Below are 12668 nucleotides of genomic sequence, written 5' to 3'. Positions count from 1 at the left end.
AGTGACATGTGACATGATGAGATAGACATGTGTATATACAGTGCCAAGCACACAAATAACTATGCTGTGATGCTTTTCTTCTTTCTTTGACTGAAAGAGTTAATCTTCAGCTATGCAACTGACAGCTTTTCTCCAGTCTGGACCCAGTTGGACTATAGCGTCCCTCACTGATAAGGAATTACAGCCATAAAATACTTTGCTCTAGTAAGCCCAGCTCTGCTAGGAGAGGATAGATAAAAAAAATGTCAATGGGTCATACAATTTAAACACCCTGAGACACAGAGATTGTTACATTCAGACAAAACAATAAATCTACTTTTTTTAAGTTCATAAACATGACACACTGTGGGATATCTAAAAGTCATTTTTAGTGGTAGGAGGATAGATACAACTGTTGGTTTCTGGCAACACTTAAAGTGATACTTAAGTGAAAAAGTGTAGAGATAAAGTATTTTCTTGCTTGCTGGTGGCTTAAAAGGCATTTTATTGATAAGATGTGAAAATTTCATCTAGGAGAAAAAACTGACGAGAAAAAGTGAATTGAATAAGGGCTAAGGTTAGTGTTAATTTTATGCCAGTTGTTTGACTTCTCAAGCAACAGTCAAGAACACATAACTGGCATCAGACAATCCCTGCCTGTGCCGGATAAATGAGACTCTACTCTAGTCGTGTTATTGTATTTTTGAGGATAGATTATTTTTAATAAACTGAAGCTTTCGTGGATTAAAAAAAATTATTTCTCTTACCGGCTTAAATGGGACCTCTGGGAAAAGTTAAACTGGGGGCCCCCTCCCCTGCAAATTCAGCCCCCAGGGTCCCTGAGCCGTGCTCAACGGGGCCCCTGCACATTTTGTGGCATTATTGTAACTCACCTGTCCTGGCGTGCTGCTGTGCCCGTGCATCCTATCTTCATCCTGCTAACTGCCTTTTCTCAGTGACCCTGCACATGTTATGCGTAATGACATGTGACAGGTCGTGGAGAAAAGGCAGGGATGAGGACTGAGAGTATGGACATAGCAGCGTGCCAGGACAGGTGAGTTGCAATCTTGCCAAAAATCATGCCCAGGCCTGGGGAAGACAAGTCAGAGGGAGACCTGGACGGACCCAGTAACACTTGGGGCTCTGGGAAAATTGCCCCATTTGCCTTAATGGTAGTGCCGGCCCTGAATACAAGTGAGTCACACAACCACTACTTGATATAGCACTTAGCAACCGGCATTCTGATCTGATATGACTCAAGCGAGGGCGGCAAATCATAATGACTCAATATCAGTCACTTTTAATTAACCAAATCCTTATTTTCTATAATATTTATGACATCCACAAGTGAAATGCTTAGCACCTCCTTTATAAATTAGGCTGATACTGACTGCTGCTTGTCCTGGCTGGTGCACTCCTCTATTAGGTCCATGCAGTCCCATCTACATCCTCAGAGGGGCGCCTCTCCTTCATGACCCGGGGCATGTTTTTACATAATAACATATGCCGGGTCACTGAGAAGATACAGCCAGTGGGGATGAAAACGTGAATGCACACCTGCCAGGATAGGTGAGCCGCTTTGCTGCTGAAAACTTTGCAGGGGCCCCCGGGATCCACTATACAATTGGGGAGAGACCTGGAGGGGTACAATTTTATGACATATAAAGTACAATTTGCATAAAATTTGCAAGCAAACCAAAATTATTTGCATTCTATTGACCATTGCCTCCTGTCAGAGGAGAAGGGTCCAGAGACTGTATCTAGGCAATACATCTATACAATGCTCATGTTGCCATGAAACAGAAGGTTTGAACACAGCAGGGAGTCAGGAGGCAAATATAATAATGCACCATTAATCTGGGAACGGGTAATTTGTGGATGGATTGATCAGGGCCGCAGATTCCTGAATTCATGAGCACAGCCACCAGTTTCACTGCATTGCCGTATTATACACCTGTGATTAATTCTTCACATAAGAAACAGTTATTATGTAGTGATAGTGAGATGTATATTAGTGAGGACTGTTGCTTGCGTTATATAGTCACCTGTGTTCATCTTTCAGTCTGGTAACCGCTTTGGTGAAATTGTCTATTTGTGTGCAGGCAGGAGGCTCCCAAGTCATTTTCACAAACCCGCTGGAGATTGTCAAGATCCGCCTGCAGGTTGCAGGAGAAATTACCACCGGCCCCAGAGTCAGCGCGCTCACCGTGCTCAGAGATCTGGGCTTCTTCGGTCTTTATAAGGTGAGTGCCGCAGATAATATCCTCACTGATGATGTTCATGCATAAGTCACACAAAGGGGTTCAAGATATATCTGCAGAGTATTAATGCTGCGTTTGAGCCTAGCAAAGACACTGGCTCACAGTTTGTTTTAAATATCGGTGTGTTTTCACATTTATCTTCACAAGACTTGGTAATAATAGAGTCAGCACTAAGCACTCCTGCAGCCTATGCATCTCATAAACATTAGAATCTCAGAAATGGCTGCTGTGTTACTGAGGAACTAATCTGAGGGCAACATCAAGAAATGGAATAAGCAGGTGCTCTTGGGGACTGTCTCTGTTGTTAGTAATGTGATATCATTTTACTATTAGAATAGTGATAATGTTAGAGCAAGTTAAAGGGAACACCTAAAATTAGATGTTGCAGGTGATTTGTACATTTGGGCTTTACAGTCTTTTTATGGTGTTCCGCTGTCTTCTCCTAGCAGTAAAATCAATCATGTGAGCTCTTTGAATTATTTGCCGGGGGATATTAAAGCCCTTCTTCAGCCAACAGTTTTATTTAGCAAGTCTACTTCTGTTACAAGTCTTGTAAGAAGAGAATTGGAACTAAATATATTTAAAAACCAGTGACTACCTTAATCTACCAAGTAACTGACAGCCCCTTCCAGTTGGAACCATCCACTTCATTCTACCCAAGACTACAAGCATAGGATAAATGTGCTTACAAATGTCACCTGTCCTAAAAACCTCCCTTGTCTCCACTATTACTAACTGAAAGGATCCTGGTACTTACTGCCAACCCACCCACTGAAAGGATCCTGGTACTTGCTGCCAACCCACGCACTGGAAGGACATTGTCCTTGCTCCCACCTTACCCACTGATAGGACCCTGGTCCCTGCTCCCACCTTACTCACTGAAACAACCCTGGTCCCTGCTCCCACCCTACCCACTGAAAGATCGCTGGTACCTGCTCCCACCTTGCCCACTGAAAGGACCCTGGCCACTGTTCCCAATTTACCCACTAAAGGGACCCTGCTCCATGCTCCCACCTTACCCACTGAAAGGACCCTGGTCCCTGCTCCCACCTTACCCACTGAAGGGATCCTGCTCCAATCTTGCCCACTGAAAGGACCCTGGTCCCTGCTCCCACCTCAACCACTAATAGGACCCTGGTCCCTGCTCCCACCTTACCCACTAATAGGACCCTGGTCCCTGCTCCCACCTTACCCACTAATAGGACCCTGGTTCCTTCTCCTACCTTACCCACTGGAGGGACCCTGCTCCAACCTTGCCCACTGAAAGGACCCTGATACCTGCTCCCACCCTACCCTGATACACTGCTGCCAATTTACCCACTAAAGGGACCTTGGTCCTGCTCCCAATTTACCCACTGAATGGACCCTGGTCCCTGCTCCGACCTTAGAAAAATGTGAATCTTCTGTTTTACCATAACACTGTCCTTCTGTAGACATAATATACATCTACAGCCACTTTCAGTGAAACACCGAGCCCGGCTTTAATAAATCAGCCTATAATAATTTAAGAAGAAGATTCTAGTATATATTCCAAATTATTGGGGAGCGAAAAAACTTATGATGTAATGAATTGTATGTGTAGTACAGATAATTGATAGAGCATTAGTAGCAAAGAAAAGATCTCATATTTATGTTCAGTTATATATATATATATTTTTTAACATTTGATCTTTTTGTCATATTTGCAATTACAAACCACACTCTGTATGTTAAACTATGAAACAGAGCAGAGCTAATGACCCTTTTAACTTCCCTGCAGTAAAACCTTATCTGAAGTTGTGTCTCACTGTTTCTTTGATTTGTAAGTGCTTCAGAAAATAGGACTGTCTCTGACCCAAGTTGGGTCGGAGAGCTCAGAGAAGCTCTTTTGCATAGATAACAACTGACGTTTCTTAACTATTCCTGTACTGGAAACAATATGAGACTCATATCTTTGCTACTAATGTTCTATTTCTTAGCTGTACTAAACCTACAATTCATTATATCATAAGTTTATTTTCACTTCAGATTCCCTTAAAAGTTTCCTCTTTAGATGTGTATTTGAGATTTGAACTTACTAGTACAGAATAGTATAAATATATACATTTACCTAAACTCATTACTGTATTAGTATATCCAAATACACTTTTACTCCAGAATATTCCTTTTTGGTATAAATAGATGTATAGAAAATTCCAGCAAGGCCGATAAACCCTTGTTTTGCAAAACTGTCTTCTGGAGTTTCTCTTTTAAACTTTTTTGAACTTTTGAAGTCATTAGCACAGTTCTCTAGTATAAGTAAATCTGTGTAACTGTTAAATTAAGCATTCCTCTGATTGTGGTTATCAGTTTGCAGGTATAAAATCTACATTGATTTTTGGGGTGGGGGGCAGTTATAAAAGAACTCGCTTAGAGAGGTTGATGATGATGTATGGCCCCCTGACACCTGCATGAGCCAAATTGGGCACCATTTATCCTGATAGCTTTCATGTGTCTGCAGAGGAGGCAGCAGACCAGCTTTATTATTTCAGCTGTGTCTACAGGGCCATCCCACATATGTCATACGTGTCATGCTGTCAGGCTAACACACTACATGTATAACATGCCGAGGAGCACGACTGGTGAGGAAAGACTAGAATGCACCTTCATAGATAATATTTTCCCTAAAGTTTGAATCACCCCTTACACCAACACCCCAAGTAACTCTGATGAGGGCATCTCTCCTCCCCACCTCCCTGTTTTATTCACCTGTTTGCCTGAATTGATTAAATCATCGCTTGGGACTTCCAGCTGGTCATCCCTTACCTTCTGTCATTGCCGAGCGGATTGGTCAAAACCAGCGTTATAAGCCTGCCAACAGACTGTACACACGGGGAAACTGCCGTCAGAATGGCCGCCCCGCGGGTGGGTCTGACGACCCGTCGTTTGAAGAGATCAGGCGTGTGTACGCACCTTAAGTCTTGCAGTTCATTGTACACTTGATGAAGGACCAGCAAGTCTGCAACGTGATGCACCTCCCTGGTGGCCAATACAGCAATTGTTTGCAGCCAGTGGCATGCCGCTGCTTTCTTCTAATTTCCAAAGTGTAAGCTGGCCATACACATTTAAAAAAATTATTTAAAATAAACACGAGGTAACTTCAAATGAACATTACATAGTCACCTTGCCATCAGTTCCTCTCAGAAGCTCACCATTTTTTTCTTACAGTGATCCCTTCCAGTTCTGACAACATTTTGTCAGAACTGAAATATATCAGTTGCTGTCAGTTATATATCAGTTGCCGTCAGTTACAGCTGAGAGGAGAACTGATGTGTCCATGTTTCCCTATGGCTCAAGCGGGCTATGTTACAGTTTAACAGTGTGCTGATCAGGAAGCTGTTATGGGGTAATAGCCATTTTCAAAATGGAGGACGGAGAATTCCATTGATCACAGTGGACAAACAGGATGCAGGAGAGGAAAAATAGATTGAGGAGTAGACTACACAGGAGGCAAGTATGACTTGTGTATGTTTATTTTGACTTTTAAAGTTCAGTTCAGGTTTTCTTTAATTTAGGGATTTGTGGCAGATCTACCTGATATTGTACATTTACCTGGTTTACTGCCTTGCATCAGTAGATACTATACCAGATGTCTGCAGAAATATAATCTAATCTTGACAGCCATACTATCCCAGGAAAAAAGAACACATACAAAAGTAGATAACTACTGTATATACTCGAGTATGAGCCTTATTTTTGGGCCAAAAAAGTGGCCCAAAAGTTTGGGGGGGGGGGGGGGGGGGTGTCTCAACTTATATTTGAGTCACTACTGTTTGAATAACCCCTACGGTGCCCCCACTATATGCACAGTGGTGCATCATCTGAGGGAGACCACACACTTGACAGTTCCATGGGAGGTCCCAGCTAACCTCATATCGAGTTATAGCCTTGGAAGGCATACAGGGACCGTGTCTACTGAGTGGTGAGAATCCTTGCATTTCTCTATCAAGTTTTAGATACACGACTACTGTATGTGGCTGTGCATTCCTTGCTTTATCTTTATGCCAGCTTCAACTTTACAACAGGAGTACTACGCCTGCACAGTAAGCTCCCGGCAGAGGCGGCCTTAGGGGGGGATAAGTGGGGGGGCCCCGCAGTTATGCCCACTGCGCACGCACTGAGAGCCCCGTTCTTCCTGGTCGGCTCATGTTTAGACCCAGTGGCGCATGCGTCCTTTATTGCATGGCCACGGACGAGAGCGGCCTGCGCATTGACATCATGATTTACTCCATGTTCATAGCACTCCCAGCCATGGGCGCACAAAATACCACTGATCACTGCGATTCTGCGACAGTCAACCTCTCACAGGACTCAGTAGCATCATATTTTGGAATTTGCTAAACAGGTAAAGACTCTACAGTACTAATCAGTGTCAGCCAGCAAAGTCATGCCAACAGACAACACATATCACCTTGTCCCCTGGTGGTGGTGCAGAAAAAGCAGCTTCTCTGCCTCTGACACAGGAGACCAGGGTTCGAATCTCGGCTCTGCCTGTTTAGTAAGCCAGCACCTATTCAGAAGGAGACCTTAGGCAAGTCTCCCTAACACTGCTACTGCCTATAGAGCGTGCCCTATTGGCTGCAGCTCTGGAGCTTTGAGTCCGCCAGGAGAAAAGCGCGATATAAATGTTGGTAGGTGAACAGAGGCGCCAGAAGGATAAAAGTACATATAAATGTAAATTTGTCTTGTCTTCTCGGCCCATTCACCCTAGCACCCATCCCCAGCCAGTCTGGTACACACCCCTAGCTCCCCAGCCAGCCTGTATCTATCCCCAGCTCCCCAGCTAGCCTAGTACCCATCCTTAGCTCCCCAGCCAACTTAGTACCCATCTTCAGTTTATTGGTTAGCTTAGTGGCCTTTAACAAACTTAATTGTTTTTAAACAATAATAAGGCGTACTGCATTAGAAGTGGACAAGTCTGTGAGCATGGTGGTATGGTAGATGGCCTAGTCTTATGGCTCTAGGCCCTACTTATGACACTCGCCCCAGGCCTTTCGTGCTCTAAGGCCGCCTCTGCTCCCGGAGACGGGATAATTGACTAGTGCTGGTGGTGGGGAACGGAGGATCGTAGGAGGACGGCACGGGACATGACAGCTGCAGGGGGCCGATAGAAGCCCCAGGTAAGTATCTGTTTTTGTTTTTTTAACTATACACAGAACCCCTTTAACATAGAAGGTAGAAAAAGAGAATTAGAAGGTTTCTTATAGTAGAATCCATTGTAAATTATTTTCTTTGTTGTCCAATTTCAAGAACAGAACATAGACCCTAAACAAGCATATGCAGCTCAAGTGTTTATAACATTTTTGTCAGATCTGAGATTAGTTGCATGCTTGTTTCAGGTGTGTGAATCACACTACCGCAGCCAAATAGATCAGCAGGGCTGCCAGGCAACTGGTATTGTTTAAAAGGAAACAAAATTGGCAGCCTCCATATTGTTCTTTACATTTTTAATGCTATTTGGCTCTTTCTCGCCTCTCACAAGTTGCAGTGAGTTGTGGTCCTCCTTCTAGATCATATAAATTTTAGGGGGTAGGAGGCGCCCAATTTGGAGAATAAAAACACAAATTGATTAGTCTGTTAATAGACTAAAAGAATCATAGTAAGCCAATAATTGAAATATAGTTTCATTTATTTGTAGTGATCAGCACAGTGACAATGCGTTTCTCGGCGTAAGCCGCTTCCTCAGGTCAAGTGTGTGCAAGTCAGGGTCACCTGCAGGCAACCACTGTAAAGGCAGGTGGGGAGATTATCCTGACCCCACTCAGGATTAAGAAGTCGCTCTCTGTAGACAGGAAAAAAGGGTAGCAACCCTCCACCAAGGGTGGACTTGAAATTGTATACAATGAACAGAGGCGCCAAAAGTATAAAATTAGATTAAATGAGCTTAAAAACCAACTTAATTGGCAAAAATGAAGGAGGAAGTGGTGGTCTTACCTCCCTCAAGCAGACACTACAACGACTGCGATTCAGACAGTCAAACACATTTATTAGAAACTCCAAAAAAATTGCAACGCGTTTCGCAGGCTCAATCCTGCTTCATCAGGCAATACAGGGAGGAGTATCAAGCGATATGCACAAGGATTCAAGTTAAGCGCCTCTGACAGAGGGTTGCTACCCCTTTTTCCTGTCTACAGAGAGCGGCTTCTTAATCCTGAGTGGGGTCAGGATTATTTCCCCTCCTGCCTTTACAGTGGTTGCCTGCTGGTGACCCTGACTTGCACACACTGGACCTGAGGAAGCGGCTTACGCCGAGAAACGCGTTGTCACTGTGCTGATCACTACAAATAAATAAAACTATATTTCAATTATTGGCTTAATATGATTCTTTTAGTCTATTAACAGACTAATCAGTTTGTGTTTTTATTCCCCAAATTGGGTGCCTCCTACCCCCTAAAATTTATTTGATACACCCTATTCAGTAGGGTTTCGACGCCTCGCGATTAGGCGAATCGAATATACTTTCATTTGGAGCCGCGACGGAGACCATCCAGAAAAGGCAGAGTGGGGACGGTATTTCCTCACCTGTACACACGAGTGGTTGCCTCCTTGAAGCAACCCACCTTTGTGAGTATAAATCTACTAGATTTTCTTCATCAGAAACCCTTTAAGACGATATCACACCAGAGCGGGCTCCCGGTGTCCGGGTGTCTTTTTTTTTTTTGTTCTTCCAGTTACATCTTTCCTTCTAGTTCATTCTTTAGAATGGCCCACCCAGCATATCTAGCAGCCATAAGTAATAGATCAAAAACAACTAGGAAATCATGGTCTGGAGGGGCTGAAACTGTTGATAATGGCGGGGGAGGGGAAAAGGGGCAATTTCCAGGACAGGAGAGGGTACAGATTGGTACAATCTAGTTTGTAAGCTTGCAAGGGCAGGGACCTCTTCCTGGTGTTTCTTGCTTCTGCTGTACTCTATTATATAAACATGTACAGAACTAGCATTGGTGATGTCTCAAACCACACATCAGCTATGTAAGTTTTTTTTATCTTTACTCCTGGATGTCCTGATAGTACAGTGTTTTGATTTTCTCATGTATTTATGCACCCCACTATTTGTTTTGTGTTATGTAGAGTACTATGGCACTATATAAATAAAAAATAATAATAATCTGAAACTTGTTAGTATAATTGTGAGCCAAAATCCATGATTCTATTAAATAGTGAGTAGAGGGCAGCTCCAGAAGCAATGAGAAAGATTAGCCATGAGTGATTTGCTTCTTGGACAGGAATTAAGCAGTCTGGGTGCGATTTTAAATGGTCGGTCGAATCCTGTACAATCATAATGGGCCAGATTCACAAAGCTTTTCTGTTAAATTATCTCACCTTTATTTATTAACTCACAATTTATCTCTCCTTAAATGACTTAACTTATGATTTATCTCTCCTTATCTAACTTAGCTCATGGTTTACCTCTCCTTATCTAACTTAAATCATGGTTTAACTCTCCTTATTTGACATATGGTAACTCATGGTTTAGCTCTCTTTTTATAACATAACTCATGGTTTAGCTCTCCTTATTTATTTAGGTCATGAATTATCGCTCCTTATTTGTTTATCTCATGCATTAGCACTCCTTACAGTTAAGGTAAAAAATTAGTAACCTTTGTGAATCAACCCCCAATGAGTGATATTAAAGACATGCCAGCATTGTGCATGATGCTCTAAAGGTGCCCACTAATGATACAATCTTGATTGTACAATTTTACCAAGTCTATGTAGCAGAAGGGTAAACTGAGTGAATATACTTTGAATTAATACTTTAGCTAGCTCATCATATTACAAGCCTGTATCATTAGTGATGAGAGCTCCACTCTTCCTGCCCTGTCCTTTAAAGGACATTTATCCCCGCACCCCGCACTTTGATTGGTCCAATAGGCTGCCTGTCACTTGACAGGCAGCCTGTTGGGCCAATCAAAGTGCAGGTATAATGTCCTTTAAAGTGATTGGACCCGCAGGGGCTCAGGGCAGGACGAGTGCAGCTCTAGTCCTTGCCACTTAGCAGGAATAAGTTCATAGCGATCGCTATGATACTCTGTAAAGGCACGTAAACTCTGATAAGGCATGTAAACTCTGATAAGGCATGTTAACTCAGATAAGGCACGCTATTGTTATAGTGAAGTTTTTCTTTTTGTTTTACTTTGGCTTTTACTACGTTTATTAGACTGTTGATTGTTTTGAGTAAAGGTGACCTGTTGATGTATCTTTAATCATACGCTTAGCTTTTGCTCCCCAGGTCTGTGGCCAGGCTCACTTTACAACAGATAGCATCATTAATGTATTCACATTTCCCTTATCACCACAGGGTGCCAAAGCTTGCTTCCTGCGTGACATCCCCTTCTCCGCCATCTACTTCCCTGTCTACGCGCATTCCAAGTCTTTGCTGGCTGACGATGAAGGCCACATAGGTGCCTTACAGCTACTGACAGCTGGTGCCGTTGCAGGTAAGGCCCTGTTTATAGCCCTCCTCCTCCCCTCCATGCCAGATAGCTCTGTGTTGTTGTTAATAGAGAACATGAAAATTGTCCTCATCAGCCCGTTTATACAAAAGCAGTATCAGTCACCAGTGAGGAGCTGTAAACACATGCTCACCGTGGGTGATGTCGTTATTTTAATGAGTGCTAATTGCATTAGCATAACTGGTGTAAACAGCTTAATGCCGTTCGGTGACTCAGTGCCGCATTATAGGTGTCCATCTGCAAAAGGTGTCTGTCAAAAAGTGGCATGGGAAGTGCGAGATGGGTGGAAAATATTTTGATAGAGAAATGTTCTACGGTGCATCTTAAAGGTGATGACGGCTCTTCAAATGTTCATCCTTCAAAAGAAGCAGGGAGGAGAGCGATATTAGGAAGGGTCACTGGAGGCAGGGATTGGTACTTCCTCTAGGTGCCCCCTCCTGTACCTACAGCTGCAAATGTGTCATTAGTGAAGGGGGTCTATCAGAGAATGGTGGTGTTGTTCAAATTCGGCATTATGGTTTTCAGAACCCAAACTCACATATTTAGCACTGAACAGCAGGACTGAGTACGTTTTATTTAGCTCCAATACTTCCTCCTTCCAAGCTGGAAGGAGGAAGTATTGGAGATAAATGAAATGTACCCCATCTAGCTGTTCAGTGCTGAAATGGTGCTGAATGCGTGTGTTCTGGTTCCGAACACCGTGATGCTAAACGAACAACAACACCATCAAAGAATAGGACTTGAATTCAAAATTGAATGCTAATATAAAGAAAATAGAGCGATCTCAATAAATATAAACAGGAACTGATCTTTGGATGGGGCTACAAAGGGAATCTGAAGAAAAAAAATACAGTTATGATATAATGAATTGTATGTGTAGTACAGCTAAGAAATAGAACATTAGTAGCAAAGAACAGTCTCATATTGGTTCCAGTACAGGAAGAGTTAAACTCAGCTTGGTACTAATGCAAAAGAGCTTCTCTGAGCTCTCTGACCCACCTTGGGTTGGAGACAGTCCTATTTTCTGAAGCACTTATTCATCAAAGAAACAGTGAGAGGCATCTTCAGATAAGGTTTCACTGCAGTTGAGTTCAAAGGGTCATTAGCTCTGCTCTGATTCATACTTTAAAATACTCAGTGTGGTTTGTAAGTGCGAATATTAGAGAATGATGCAATGTTATAAAAAAAAAAAGCTATATAACTGAAAACAAAAATATTAGACTTTTCTTTGCTACTGCTCTATAAATGATCTGTACTACACATACAATTAATTATACCATAAGTTTTTTGGGTTTTTTTCCCAACAGTGTCACTTTTAAGGAATCGGATGGTAAATGCTTCAAATCAATCCTATAGGAATAACAAACACAAAAACAAGATAGAGTAGTTTTTGAAGGATCATTATTATATTGGCTTGAAAACGCTAACTGTAAAAACTGCAGTTACTCAGTGTCTATGAATATGTTATGACCAAAGCCAGAAGTTGGCCAAAGTGGGAACTGGCCGATTATTTCCCAAAGTGGCCAGTTTAGTTGTAACATCACCAGCCAAAGTCCAACATCACCGGCCAAAGTCCAACATCACCGGCCAAAGTCCAACATTGACAGGCAAATGTGCAAAATAGCTTTCCTGCCAATTTACTGTTTGCCTGGTGTTTTGTCACTTTCTTGGGTAGGACAGAAACTGGACAGGTGGGAAGGTTTCAGTTTGGCAGGAGAGGATAGTGTAATGCTGGGAATACACGATCAGTTTCTTCTGCAGATTTACTGGCCGATCGATTTTGCTATCAATTTCCATTCACTTCTATGAGAAAATCGATCCGAAAAATTATCTAAATCAGATCGGAACTGTCGGAAATTATCTATTGAGCCATCTATCTGCCAAAAAAACGAATTGGCCTTGATTCACTAAATGGCGCTAAGCCGGATAGGAGGCCTTAACCTCCCTGGCGGTC

General features: G+C 42.7%; 1 protein-coding gene across 1 annotated transcript in view; it reads left to right on the top strand.

Moving 5' to 3' along the window:
• SLC25A12 (solute carrier family 25 member 12) overlaps positions 1 to 12668 on the top strand; it is a 194416-nt gene that overhangs the window by 161708 nt on the left and 20040 nt on the right. Inside the window, exons 14-15 of the mRNA XM_068245524.1 lie at positions 2082 to 2222; positions 10561 to 10699. Of these exons, the coding sequence (XP_068101625.1) occupies positions 2082 to 2222; positions 10561 to 10699 (280 nt within the window). The remainder of the gene's footprint in view (positions 1 to 2081; positions 2223 to 10560; positions 10700 to 12668) is intronic.

Source organism: Hyperolius riggenbachi, chromosome 7 (assembly GCF_040937935.1).
Source record: "Hyperolius riggenbachi isolate aHypRig1 chromosome 7, aHypRig1.pri, whole genome shotgun sequence".
NCBI classification, from domain to species: Eukaryota; Metazoa; Chordata; class Amphibia; order Anura; family Hyperoliidae; genus Hyperolius; species Hyperolius riggenbachi.
The sequence above is the reverse complement of the archived record's forward strand: the minus strand, read 5'-3'. Positions and strand labels throughout refer to the sequence as shown.